Source organism: Coenobita brevimanus, chromosome 19 (assembly GCF_032717465.1).
Source record: "Coenobita brevimanus isolate Jiangsu-jjx chromosome 19, ASM3271746v2, whole genome shotgun sequence".
NCBI lineage: Eukaryota > Metazoa > Arthropoda > Malacostraca > Decapoda > Coenobitidae > Coenobita > Coenobita brevimanus.
The window spans coordinates 30,443,777-30,459,343 of NC_136972.1; the positions used below are offsets into that span (position 1 = coordinate 30,443,777).

Here is a 15,567-nt window from a genome sequence, read left to right on the forward strand (position 1 = left end):
TAACTTTAAGACAGTCTGTAGCATCTCAGAACAACTGTATTTCTCTCTGTTTTGGTAATGTGTATCACAAAATGAAAGAAAGAGGGTGAGTCTGTCCTTTTATATCAGAGGTCAGAGGCTGTTTACCCAAACTAGTGGAAAAAATAAAAAATAAAAAAAAGAGGATATTTTTCACTTTCATCAGGTCAAAATACAATATCATGAATAAAATACTGTCACAATATATTCTGTAGCTTAAAATACACATACTGTAGATTATGTCTAGCCAAGGCAACAACTTGCACTTGATTCATTAGGAATAAATATTCTTTAAGTTACTATTGCAGAACATTTACTTTGGTAGCTTACAAGGATACAGCATATCTAAATTATTATTAGTATTATTAATATATACATTAAATATGAATTGCTTTATCAGAATACTGTACAAAAGGCTAGCTATAGCTATGTCACTTAACTAGCAAATTTATGCATGTCACTTTAAATCACGTTCTCTAAAATGTACTTCACCTTTATATTAATTTCTAAAATACTTTTAGTCCATTAACTTACAATCACAGCCAATTGAATCATTAACCCTATAACAATATAAGCAGTCCTCACTACATGTCAGGACTGTGCACCAAAATATAACAACTTTTAAAATATAACTCACTCAATGATCAAGTTCTGTTTAACTTACTTTAAAATGATGGTGGCTGCATAAGGCTAATTTTCATAAAATTAATTCTGTAGGTACACATTATACAATGTGCATGGAGCCAGACTGACAAATCAGCAAAAATTACAGTATTTGCATAACTAAGTTCATTTCTCATAACCCGGACAACAATTCCTAAACCCTTGCAGCTCAGCTGATGGCCAAGTGTAGTCAGGCTGGAGGGTTGGTATGACTAGCAAAATGGAAACTTATTCCTAACTCATAACTATGGCTCAATGAATTTCATGCAACCACATACAAGGAGTGATCCAGTTCCACCAAGTATAGTAAAAACCGACTATAACCTATTACACATTGTCGTCTCAGCCCTTAATCTTACTTAGGGATGGGATTAGGAAGGATATGGAGCAAGGAAAGAGAGTAGGGAAGTGGGGACTCTATGAACCCAGTGACATGGCCTACACAAGTCACTGGCATATCACAGTCCCCAGAATCCTGCTCTACCTCACTCATAAACACTGGCAATTCTTTATCCCATCACCATCAGGCCAGCTGAATCATTCTGTATGATTTAGTAGTTGTCATGTAAGTTGTCCTGTCTCTGGACAATTTATTCAGCTTGGGGAGACTTTTTGAATTGCAGATGTTAGGCTGTCATCATCATTTACCCCTTCACCATGAGAAGTCAAGACAAAACTGAATAAAATCATCTGTGAACAGGAAAAAACAAAAAATACACAGCATCAAGATTAAAGGGGGTAAAGAAAAGCACAACCAGTGTCTCAAATACAGTATTATATCAACACTGGGTTGTCACCTGATTTATCTTTCTGGCTCTGAGCACCTCAATTTCACTTCTTCCACACCACTGATGTATAGCAGTTTATTCTTGCTACTTCCTGATAGTTTTATTCAATTTAGGTAACAGTTTCCAAACTAGGGGTTAGATAAAGTCTTCATAAACTGCATGACTTCTGAATGATAAGCTGAAAAAAAAAAAAAAAATCCAGTGGCAGCAGGAATAAACTATAAAAAAAAATAAAAATAAATAATCAGATTTTAGGAGGTATTAGTTAGCTCCTTTTTACTGACCCTCAACTGCAGAAGCAGACTTTCTTGTCTGGGGAGGGTTGGTAAAGACCTTGTCTGAGGAGGGTTGGTAAAGCTGGACACCAACTCAAGATGCATACAGGAGGTTTAACCTACCGTACTGAATAAGACTTCTGAATAATCAGAAATCTGGGACTGCACAGAATAAAGTTACCTAAGCATCATAAACGACAAAGAGTGTTAAAAGATAGAGAAGTGCACATAACACCAGTGGTTTGTTGCCATCCATTCACCAAGCTAATCTCATATTACCCCCTCTAAGAATGTAGGGAGTTACCTAATCCAGAACATTTAAGGGTAGGAAGCCAACATATGCCCCCTGGTAACATTATGCATGATTAAAAAACACTGGCTACCTCTACTATTTGAACCCAAGTGCCTAAACCATAGTCCTTGCCTACCCGAGCACTCTACCACCAGACCACAGACCAACTAGGAAGACATTTCCTTTAATGGACATGCTCACACTGGCATAAATATTTTTATATGTTTCATTACAACATAGGCACTGCATTATTAATTGCATGACATGTACTATCAAAACATGAATTCAGTAAGAATGCTATATAAAAATGTGAGCACACATTAACAATAATAACACAGAAATTATACAAGGTCAGTACTGCTTGAGCATCAGATTTCCAGTGCCTGCTGTGGTACAGTGCAGACCAACTCAGAAACAACAAATATAAACGATGAAGAGGATGGTGTCACACTATACTAAATCACTTTTCACAGCACATACAAGAGCTGGATTACAAAAGTTACCAAGAACATATCACAAGGGTAGTGCATTCTACACACACACACACACACACACACACACACACACACACACACACACACACACAATAAGGGTAAGTGAAGCATTCCATTAAAAATATAAATAAATTAAAAAAAAAATGTAGGTGAATGTAGGGAAGAGTAAAGTAATGGTCTTTGAGAGAGGTGAAGTTAGTGAATGTACAGTGAGGTTGGATGGTGAGGAATTGGAAAATGTGAGTACGTTTAAGTATTTGGGTAGTGTGATGAGTAAGGATGGAGGTTTGGATGGTGAAGTGCTTGAAAGGGTACAGCAGGGAAGAAAGGTTGCTGGTTCCTTGAAAGCAGTGATAAGAAACAGGGAAGTGAGCATGGAAGTGAAAAAGTTACTACATGACAGTATTGTGATACCAACTCTAACGTACGGAAGTGAAGCTTGGACATTGTTGGAAGGACACAAGTCAAGAGTGAGAGCAGTGGAAATGAGTTATTTAAGAGGAGCCTGTGGAGTCACGTGGAGAGACAGGCTGACGAATGAGGATATAAAGGAGCGTTGTGGTGTGGATGTGGATGTGATAGGAAGCGTTATGAGGAACACATTGAGGTGGTTTGGCCATGTGGAGAGGATGGAGGGTGAAAGACTGACGAAGAGAGTGTATGTGAGTGAGGTGGAGGGGGGAAGAGGGAGGGGGAGGCCGAGGATGAGATGGAGGGATGGGGTGGAGAGGTATATGAGAGAGGGGGGTGTGAGTTGGGAGCAGGGCAGTGAAATGGCGGGGGACAGGGCGACTTGGAGGCGATTTGTTTGTGGCCACCCCAAACAGGATTGAGGCGTCTGGCAATAGATAGATAGATAGATAGATAGAAAAAAAAAATCACTGCACACATTCAACAGAACTATACAGTAATACTTTGGATTACAAGTATGAAGTGGAGTAATGAATAGTATTACATTTAACTTAGCTACATGGCTTTCCCATTACACAAACACTTTTCTGAGGAGGCTGTGGTGCTGTGATACCAGAAAGGGCATAACAATTGAGAAATATTTAACCCTTGTAGTGTTCTGTGTAACAAAGGTATTATATTCTTGCTAACACAAATGTTGAAATTCCAACTAAGGTGTTTTAGTCCAGTTAGCTAACATACCAGAACATTCTGATAAATTTTTTCATTCATTCACTGCCAGACGCCATATATCCCAGACGGGGTGGCTATGGGCTCAGAGTTAATTGTTTTACAGGGAGGGGCACTAATCCTCCACCAACCCCACCTGACACATAGGGATGCCAACAGCATCTGGTGTTCCCAGGCAGTCACCCATCTAAGTACTAACCAGACCCAAAGTTGCTTACAGTACTCAAAAGGGTTAATGTCACGAGAAGTAGGGTACTTTACAAGACTGTTTTATCTTAATTTGAAACTAATGAATACAAAGGTTATGGTTACATACAAGTTTACAGTGTTAACCCGTTCAATCCAATATCATTAATTCAAATGCTGTGCTTGCTAACACCAGATGATTTTATTCAGCCTCTGATGGACCTGTGAGTAGTAGTGAATGGGATGAAAAAGGCCATATCTAACCCCTCCAGTCTGGTCCTTTCTCTAAAGCTGAATAAAACAGTCTGGCAGCAGCAATAACAGGATATAAATAAGAGTTATGCATTATTACATTCACCTACTCACTCCCTAAGTTTTAATTCTCCTTTTGTGTCAACACCATTTTCTACTAGCTATTCTACAGTACCACTAACTCCATACATCTATCTCTTTCCCTTCCACCTATCAGCAGAGTAAGGAATTAATATACTTTCTTAGTTTTCTTCAAAGATCAACTTGTGAAATGCAATAAAAATCTTTACTGGACTAAAACACGTTGGACTGTTTGACTTCCCCACCATGTGCTCATCAAACCTCAGAAAAGTACTTGATAACACTTAATTTCTTGACTGTATTGGTATATACAGTAAATGAAACATGGCACTGAAGCAAAGGCTGAAATGCATGAATCTACCATAATGTGAGAATACAACATAATCAAAATCCTTTACCTTCCTTAGTTTTTGGTGCTTCTCTACTTTCATTACTGAGCACCTCAAATGTGGTTCTAATATTCTCTTTCTACGGTTCTCAAATCCTTACAGACACATTTAGATTACCCATTTTTGATGAAAGCATCACTACCATCCCCTACTGACTAAATTACCCATCTAAACTCTGCTAACTTGACCAATTCAGTCCAGTGACGTGCTTTACTGATTTATCTTAACTGCTGCCTGAAGGTTTTCTGCACATTTTGGAAGACCTGCAGCGGGGGTGTAAAGGAAGGCGATATCTAACCTCACCTGTTCAGAGTTTCTTAAAGGGGGAATAAATCTGTCCTAAGGATAACAAGAAAAAATGAAATATTCATCACCATACTGATGACGTTAACATTAAAAGGTGACTCACTACTATAACAATATCATATCACTTCTCAAGAGAGTCAGACATCTTGGAAAAAAATCACCCTCTATATAATTAAGTCCCACTACTAGGCAGTCATTGATTGTGGTAGGAACTTATCAACCAGTGGGAGAATGTATCAGAGGGAATCACCACTGAAATTCCCCTGAAAAATGGGAGATCTTTAAACTTATATGAATTCTCACAGGCTATGGCAAGGAATGGCTGGTTTGACATTAATAATACTCAAGAAAGTTTATTCAGTGAAGTGAAAGGATGAAGGAGATGATGACTGCTAACATGGAGGAATAAGGACACTGGTAGTAAAGCTGTACTGGACCCTGCCCCAGGGTGGGAAAGGAGGTCCAGATGATGACGAAAATGACGAGAAAATATTTGCAGGAGAGAAGAATAATATGGAATGAAGAGCAGCAAAGTACAGATGTGACTGGTTATACATTAGAATATTATTTTAGATATGAAGCACAGGCAGGATGAAAAAGTAAGGTGGAATGAAGGACTGTGGATAAGTGTGGACATGGTTGGTTTGAAATTAGGATATAGGTACTTGGTAATCTTGTGAAGGCCACCCCAGATAACACTGGATAAGGTAATGAGAAATGGATATACATACAGACTACCCAATAAAATGAATGGGAGGGGAACACAGAGAGCTGAATGTCTTTCTGACATTTTGAATTACATAGAACCCATCTCACCTCCTCAAAAATGAACAACTGGTTTTCTCCTTGTGTGACACCCTGGCTACAGATTCCCTCCAGTTACAAGTAGGATCAGATGGTGTGTTGAAATCATGGCCCACACGTGTACCTATGGGTTCTGTGCAGTCCGAAACATTAATTATATAACCAATGTCCTTTCCTGTGTTTTCCTCCCACATATTTTATCTACCTGTCACTATGAATCAGTCATATAATGTACGCTAAATCCATGTCATATGTAGGGGTGTTCCAAAACACAATAACCTCTTTCATACAACCAGTACTGTAAACTAGAGAAAAACCAGTAATATAATGTGGACTTACCCTTTAACTCTACTACCATAACATATTTGATTCTCGTGATCTCATGGTGATATCTTTCAGCTTAGGGAGAAACATCAGGTTGTGATACAGTTAATGTTAGCAGTACCTAACCCTTCTGGTTCAAAGTCTCTCTGAAGTCAAGTCACAGTTGGTGGTGGCAAGAATAAAATGTAAATATGTCATGGGTTTCATGAGAAAAAGCACACACACACACGAAAAAAGGCAACATGTAACCGGGAATTACTGTACAGACTAATTTCTCTCATGAGGTGGTAGTCTTGGTTTCACTGTCCACCAATTAAGGAAACATATATAAGAATGGTGTTATATCATTAGGACTTACTGAACACACAAATACAAGCAGAAACCTCTCTCATGATGTGGTCGTCTTGGTCTTGTGGTCCACTTCTTTAATGACGATGATTTTGCTCTTGGTCTGGTCCACTCTGCTCCTGGTGGTGGTGTCAGAGGGGGTTTGGGTGAGGGAGGCCAGGTCTTCTAGTCGGATCACTTCCACTGTGTCATCCATCACATGCTCACCATCACCACCCTCCACTGCAAGCTGTACCAAATACTTCCATTACCATCATCATCATCATCATCAACCTCTTTCCCACCTAAGAATGGAGTGAGGCAGGGTTCAGAGAGCAAAATAAAAACAGGCCTGATAGACAGGACTCTAATCAACAGTATTTCCAGTATAGTAATCCTTCCTTTATCCAATCCTTTCCAGCACCATCAGGTGCACAGGGGCCAAGGACTATGTTACCAGCAGTTAAGGCAATAGTGACCAGTTGCTTGCTCACAAATATAAGTTACTCATATCTCTAGCTATCTATTGACTGACACCTTAATCCCAGAATGGGTGGCTACAAGTCATTCATTATTTGACTTATTCCCTACTCAGTTTTGCAATGCTGACTAATGAGATGGTATGAGCTAAATATAAGAGCTTTACTGAGTACAACTGGAAATATGCACTGCTTACTGTGACACCTAACTCACCTGACGCATCATCTGCAACTATAAAGTTGTTAAAAAAGAAAGAAAGAAAAAAACAGACAAACACTAGTCAACAAACCACAAAGCACATAATTATATTTTTAATCTAACATAAACAGGAACATCCATGCCAATATTAATACTCAGAAAATTTATATACAGTACTACCCTACCCAGTATTTTATCCCATATTTTACCTTGCCTACCAAGTCAGTGGTCTACCAGCACATTTAGGATCAAGAAGAAAGAGGAAAACATTAGTGTCTAAGACACTGCACTACACTTCTTCACCTGCCTCTCCCTGCCTCCTCCCCATTTTTCACCCACCTATCCTTCACTCCCTCTCCCTCCTCTCATCATACCCTACCTCACTTCCACCTTTCACAATACCCTATCCCTCTCCTTTCTTTTACCATATCTCCCCAGGTTTTTCCCAGCTCCCTCTTTCTCACCCTCACACACCTGTAGTGCCTCCAGCTGTGATGGGTCAGTAAACACAAATATTGATCCATTGCCAGCACCATCCAACTCAAGTCCAGTTAAGGCTGCAGTATGTTCGTCGGCCATCACCACACTCTCACCACCGGCACCTTCACCCATCAGCCCACCCACCTCAACACCCGGAACAATACATGTACCGCTCTCCTCAGTGATGGTTAGGTCTGCGTTAAGTATGGTGCCAGGGATCAGCTGTAGGGGTAACATGAACTATGTTAATGAACATACAATTTGTTCATCACTTGAGATGTAACGGAGGTGAAACAAATTTATAAACAACATACCTCCCTCTCACACACCCCCAAACAAAATCACTCTCCCACACAACACACCACAGCAAGGGCATTAACTGAGGGGTCTTGAAGCTCCTGCATCAACTACTATTGTATTTGTTTAGTTTATTCTTGCTTAATTCAAACTGACTAAACTTAGGAGAGGCTTCTCATTTTAAAGGGGTTGATAATAGTAATATTAACCCTCTTCAGTTCACACAATTTTTATGAGAGTGAATAAAATCATCTGGGGATTTCAAGAATATAAAAAAGGCACCTTCAAACCAAGGGGTTAAAAGAGTGCAGGTCATAGGCAGAGGAAGAGAATGGATGATGGCAGATCCAGAGGCTATAAGCAAAAAAACAAGGTGAACATTTACCTTTACCTGCTCCTTCTTGGTGGGGATGTGGACCGTAGTGGTAGTGCGAGAGGTGCCTGGAACCGACACAATGGTGGCAGTCGTGACTGCAGTGGTGGCATTGGTTCCAGCCTCCCTCACCTCACCCTGGTACCATGTTGTCTCACTGCCACCACCACCACCTCCACCACCACCACCACCACCACCACCACCACCACCACCTTCATCTGCCTCACAGGCCTGCTTCAGTAGCCCCAGGTCCAGCCCTCGGCCCATCCATATTACAGAACTGTCTTCATTCTCCACAATGTTGTGTACTGTCCGCTGGTGACATGATGGAGTATATAAAAATCATTTGTCTAGAATGGCTTCAAAGACGTGTGAATGAATTTAACTTTTAAAGCATATATCAGAGGAACCCCGTTGACAGACAAATTTTGTTCTGTTTTCCTATATCTATGGTACGGTATGTTTTATCCATCCTATTCAATTGTGGGAATAGAATTATGATGGTGATTATGAAGTCTACTGATAAAAACAGTGGATAACTGGTATTTCAGGAAAATGCCCAAATGTGAGGTTGAAATGAGATACAAATTTGAATTCACGGTACACTCTACTCCCACCTGTTCTTGGTTTCTTACCCTGTCTGGCCTCACCTTATGTACTGTGAGAGTTGACAGCTGGCGGTAGTAGCGTCCACAGTGTGTACAGTAGTAGCGCTTCTGTTGGTAGTGGACCATGTGGTGTTTGTAAAGGGACGAGTACTCTGTAAACCGACGACCACATTTCTGTAACCAAATCAAAAATTCTGTTTACCTCTGTATTAGGTTTCAATGGAAAAACTGCAAAAGCTTAACCTCTTGAAGCCAATGATATATTAATTAGTTTCTTCTTGCCACCACAAATCAATTCTATTCAACTGGAGTTGTGAAGGGAGTACCTAAGGCACTATCTAACCCCTTCAGTTCAAAAATTCATACATATAACACTAATAATTTTTCTAGAAAATTTATGTGATATATATATATATTTATAATGCCAGTCACTCAGCAAATACAAACAAGCAAATGATCAAACAGTCAGATGTTACCAAACATTTTCTGACATATGTACCGTGAAAAGATTATTTAACAGATAGCTATCAGGTATTTTATGTACTGTACTTGAACTCACTGATCGTTGTACTGCAATATGAATGTGTTCAATCAAATGGATATATCACAAATGCAGGAGTAAAAACAAAACAACAAATGTAGGGTGGGGAGAAAAAAAAAAAAAGCACTTGCCTCAACAGAGCACACGTAAGGTTTCTCCCCAGTGTGAATCCTACAATGGTTGCGAAAGTTTGTGGCTGAGGCGAACTTTCTGCCGCAGCCCTCATGCTGGCATTCATATGGCTTCTCTCCTGTGTGAACATCATGAGATTATTAAAAGTTAACCAACTGAATTACAATGATGTACTTTTCAATTTATTTCTGCTAAACAAGACAATTCTATTCGGGTAACAAGAAACTTTCTGAACTACAGAGGTCAGATATATATTAGATTTCACTGACTCTCACTTAAGTCTCCCATGTCAGAAATAAATTTGTCAAAAGAAGGAAAAAAAAAAATCAATACATTCAAAGGGTTAATTCCTTAAATTAGTGTAACATCAGCTTTGTCTTACTGCTCCCACACAGTTTTAATCAGCTTAGGAAAGGCTTCTCTTATTCAAAGTGCTTTACTGAGGCTATATCTAATCCCTCCAATCTGCAGAGTCCATCACGGAGGGGGAGGGGGGGGGAATCAATGGATTAAGGGTTAGTTAATGCAATGGTACCACACTGTTGCACACCAGTAGCACTTTTTCAGTCAGTCATACGACCAAAATATAAAACATAAATAAAATATGATTGGACCGATAATTAATACTCACCAGTGTGGACTCTCATGTGGACCTTCCTGATGTTGGAGGTGGTGAAGGACTTGTTACATGCTGGACACTTGAATGGTCGCTCTCCTGTCAACACACAATAGTTGGATGTCCATTATGGAAAGATAAACTGATGCACAATTACACCAGAGAAAAAAATATACTGTAGTAATCCATGGTAAACAGAAAAAACTGCATATTAACGTTCTCCTGCCAATTATAATGATACACTGCCAGTTTCTCTCAATTTACAGTTCCAGCTGTTCGGAAAAGATGTAATATCTTGGAACACAACTCTTACTTTCCACAAGGACTGCTTGTAATAGGAAGATTAACACTCTCAGGCTTCCATGACTTACAGCATTTTAAAACTGGGAGTGCAATTGTGTAAAGCCACTCATTTTTGATGATCACTCTGCAACCTGTATACAATCCTTGCCTTGTACTGCATCTTCTAACTTGTATGCATTCTAGCATGCATCTTCAAGTCACCCTGAGGTAATATAGTACCAGTATGGACTTAAACAATCAAACTCGTATGTGAGCTTGGGTATTTTGTCACCAGTGTGCATCCGAAGGTGCTTCGTTAGGTCACCCAAAGTCTGGTACATTTTGGCTCATATGTAATCCTCTCTATGTATGTTCTTACCTAAGTGCATCCTGACATGCTTCTTCAACTCACCCAAGGTTACACACAGAGGACATGAACGTTCTAAATTGCATGCAAATCCTCGCTAAGTATGTTCTCACCTGTGTGTGTCCTAACATGCTTCTTTAAGTCACCGGAGGTTTTGAAAGACTTTCCACACTGTTCCTCAGGGCACTGATATGGCTTTTCTCCTGTGTGGGTGCGGATGTGTGACTTCAGGGCGTAGCCAGTGGTAAAGCACTTCTTGCAGAACTCACACACATGTGGGCGCTGGCCAGTGTGGTTACGTTCATGGGTCTGTTGAGGAGGGCAGAGTTTTTAAACTCTTCACTCCAACGGAATTCTGTATTTTATATTTTATTATTGCTACTTCAAGAAAAGGAGAGAATTTTCGAAGTGGAGGAGTTACACAAGGCCTCTTCACCATTATTACACATCCTAATTGTGCAGATATCTGGTGGTAGCCAGGAAACCATTTATAATGCTGGGTGGTAATCATAATATAACCAACCCATACACATTCCATGTGTGTCAACAAATGGGTTGGTAGAGGATTAGTGCCCCTCCCTGTAAAACAATTAACACAAAGACAAAGGTCCACCCTAATGGGATTATGGCATCCAGCTATAGACAGACAGATGGATACAAGTTATTGGATCACAGAGGTTACAGCTGGGTACATATTTTTGAGGTATTGGGTAAGTATTTATGCAGATGGTTTAGCCTGTCAGGCAGATCCAGGATTCCAGGGGGTTGAACAGCGTATGAATTATTGTCTGGACCATTTTACTGGGCATGCTACTGGCAAGTCTCCCTTTTTTTGTACCTTCTCTTTCCTTGTTTTTTGGACTTAATCTCACTCTATCCTCAGGTGAGAGAGAGAGAGAGAGAGAGAGAGAGAGGAGGGGAGGGTGTCAGGATGATGGTGATGCATATTCTCTCATCATCACTGTCATCCTAACCTCTTTTCTGCACCTATGGATGCAGGGAATGAGAAAGCATGATGGAGGAATGATAAACAGCATGCCTACTGAAATGAGTCAAACACTAAATCACTCATCATTCATGCCCCTAAAATCCTGGCTCTACCTCACAAACATAACAATCTGAAAACATTTTGGAGGGCCTTTTTCTTTACAGACGTACTTCACTTCATACAATACAGGCAGGTCGTGACTGTATGTTTCAAAATATCACGACTTTTCAGTGTGGGAATCAGCCAACTGGCTTCTCAGTAAAGTGTTACTTTAAGATGCAATTTTTCTAAAATAATGTGGATTTTGTGTGTGTATGGAGGGGAATAATAAAAGACAACTCAAAACTTGCCCGTACTGTACTGTACAGTACTGAAGAGGACAACCGTGCAACCAGCACCCTACCCTAAGATGGTTAAGAGTGGAGTATGACTTGTCACAGTTAGGGAATCCACACGTATGCTTGTTGAGGGAGTCTGGGTCCTGTGTGACGGCGTGAAGTAAAGTGTCACCGTACAGGTACCCGATACGTCCATCCTCCAGCTGTATGGCCACACCCTCCATGTCCTCTGTAAACAGTACACTCTTAGGCCGCTTTCACACGAGGCCACCGGTGGCCACAATTAGTTGCCTCCCATAGTTTTCAATGGAGCCTTTCATACGAGGCCACTGCGGTTGCCCAGCCGGCAACCAGCTCCCGGCGGTGGCTTGCTCGCGCAACTAGTGTCCGCCACTGGCGGTTGCTGCCACTTGCTGTAAAGCATTTTTTCAAATCAGAGCTTTCATACAGCTACAGTAGTTGCCGGCCCCTTCACACTGGGCCACCAGTTGCGGCCACCTGTGGCCTTGTGTGAAAGCGGCCTTACAGTTAGTAGGTAAACTTCACTCAACATTCACTGATACACTTAAATGCTCTTAACATTCATAAAAATAACACTGGGCAGTTTTATGGGCTGGCTTTATTTTAATAGCATGATGCACCAAGTTCACATACCAGTATGCAGATTACTTACATCATGGAACAAAACTACTTCCAATCAAATATTACCCGTATATGATAACAAGACGCACACAGTTAACTGTTTCACCTTAAAATACACCTGGTCCCTTTAACTTCTTTGATGCATCACCCCACTCCACAGAAATGAAAGAACAATGCCCAACACTACACAGAGTATCCCAACAACATCCTCCCTCCATACTTTACACCGTACTTTACAAACACATAGTCATCCAAAACCTCCACAATGCAGCCCTGCACACCACAACACACTCACCTTATACACTACACTATCACAGCACAAACAATGAAGACACTGATACTATTTTATGAAACCTTCCATTGGTATTACTGCACTTCATAATTGTATTATAGCTTATGCCAGATGATATTCAGCTATGGAAAATCTCAATCAATCAAAGGGTTAATTATGGCAACAACTAAAGGAACAATTCTGGATGCCAGTATTACGCTGTGGTTAATTATGGCAACAACTAAAGGATCAATTCTGGACGCAGGTATTACCCTGTGGTTCATCGGTGATTGCATTGTGTACTATGGCTTGTGATCCATCAGGCAGCTCCACCGTCACTGCTCCATCACCTTCCTCCACCACTACAACACCTGCACAAACGAATACAAAGATGACTAAGTAAAATTATTCCTTAATCTCTCAGTACAATGCCTTTCTCAATTTATTCTTACAGTCTCCAAACAAATTTATGCAGCTCACACTAGCTTTTCAAACAGGAGGGATCAGGTACATTCGTTAGCCCTTTTTTACCAGGGATATCCTATGGTTGAAAGGGCTGGGCAAAAAAATCAGAATACTGTATATACTATCAGGCATCTTTTGTAACTGCATCCTGTGTTTTGCAGAATCATTCCAAAGGCCTTTTTGGAACCCCAAATTCTTGTTAATCAGGAAATGACAGATTTAGCCATATTCATCATATTCTACACTAATTTTTAGCTAGTACTGCTTATTCTACATACCCTACACAGATATTTACTTAAAAATGTTACTGAAGAATAATGAAAATTACATGTAAAACGAGTGTTACAAACATCAGAAACTGTACCAACTTATCCTACACTTAACAGGCCTCCTAAACACTCACATTCATAGCATTCCTCATTACACATATGACATGGGGTTCATTCGTTTGTTTTTGAAGGCTCCAACATGCTTGTATGTGTCGGCCTTGGTCACCTAATGATGGCTCTCCATGCTGCTCGATGTCTGGCAGCTTCCCAATGCAGTCCCTTATCCCTGAGGTCAAACTCAATGACCTCGTCCCAGGTCTTTTTCAGTCTACCTCTTGCAACCCTAACCCTAACATTAACACTTCTCACTTTCTGCACCCAATTATCATCCCCCATCCTCTCCACATGCCCAAACCATCTCAGCCTACCTCTCCTCATCACAACACCAATACATTCCAGTCCCATCCTATCACTCAACTCTTCCATCGTAAACCTAGCACCCCCAGGCCTCGCACTCAGGAACTCACTGCACATCTACTTAACCACTGTCATTTCTGTACGTTTGACCCTGCAAATAACCTCTTCCTTTACTGCCCAAGTCTCACTACCATACAGCAATACACTCCTAACTCATGCTGAATACAAAGATCCCTTAGCACAGAGGGAGAACCCTCTCAACATCAGGGGAGGTAACAGCTCCATCAATCTCTTCCAACCACTCCCCTCTCTAGCCATAGAGTTAGCTCCAGCCCCAACTCCAGCACATAACATGTCTCCCAAATAACAAAACTATTCCACAAACTCAAGAGTAAGAATTCTAAATTTTTACAGCTTTTCCTCACACAATATTCACTAGGTTAAGAAATGAACTTAATTGATGGTAATGGTATTTTATAAACCAGTTTTTACAAAATTACCAAGGACTTAACCCATATTGAGCTGCAGACCTCATACGAGGAACATTTTAAACTAATAATAAAATAATGACTAAGGGGAGGTAAATTACCTAACAATGAATCAGCCCTGCAGGGGTACCAGTAACAGCACAAGAATACAGTACCGGTATGCCAAAAAAGGCTAGGTTTGATGAGGTCTGCCTGTACATTATATGCCACAAAGGAGGTCTGTTGGTGACACTACTGTACTTACTTGCATGTGTGGTGCCATCATCAAGGAGAGTTTCTTCAGTTTTCACTTCAGCTGCTACTGTCACTACATCTTCCATGGCTGTTCACTGCTCTGTCTATGGTAGTCCTCAACCTGTTTCCAGCAATCAGAGTGTTAAGGTGTGTCTGGTGGTCTAGTGGGTTAAGGCACTCCAACTAGTACCTAATGTACGTGTTCTACAACAGAACCAAGTAGTGTGATCAGTTTTATGATAATCACATTGTGTAGGTTGAGTTAGGTTGGGATAATATAATTTTATATATATATATATATATATATATATATATATATATTGTGCACTCTGATGCTGCAAAGAAAAAAAATGATAATAAAGAAAACAGAAAAACAGGTCAATCTGTATAGCCTACTGATTACCCTTATATTTTCATCCCTTAATTTCTGGAAAATGGTTATCAACTTAAAAAACTTTACCAAGATCTTAGCATATGCCAAATATGGCAGTGAAATAAAACAAGACATAGTTGCACCCAGCTGATTATCAGTCTGTGATACCATCCTCGAAATAAAAAACTAAACATTCATGCTGGGTAGTTATGAATGTGAGTCTGACACACTCAGAGCCAAGACACGGTAAATACCTTGCAGTACCGAAGTGGCACTTAGATGTTTACCTGACTTAACTAGTCGATTACAGCAAGTCACCTATCCAAGCAAACCTACTTTCCAATATAATCACTGCCTACACTTACAATT

The 15,567-nt window shown here is 40.3% G+C and overlaps 1 protein-coding gene across 1 annotated transcript; it reads right to left on the bottom strand.

The window, feature by feature from the left end:
- Positions 1-6,400: 6,400 nt before the first annotated feature.
- LOC145391745 (uncharacterized) lies at positions 6,401-14,911 on the bottom strand. The gene is made up of 11 exons (XM_080266280.1): positions 14,836-14,911; positions 13,225-13,323; positions 12,105-12,268; positions 10,827-11,022; positions 10,080-10,163; positions 9,448-9,566; positions 8,818-8,949; positions 8,359-8,482; positions 8,180-8,265; positions 7,492-7,719; positions 6,401-6,589 (listed from the first exon to the last, which is right to left on the bottom strand). The coding sequence occupies exons 1-11, from the start codon at positions 14,909-14,911 to the stop codon at positions 6,401-6,403; spliced, it is 1,497 nt and encodes a 498-aa protein (XP_080122406.1).
- Between the last annotated feature and the right edge of the window lie 656 nt (positions 14,912-15,567).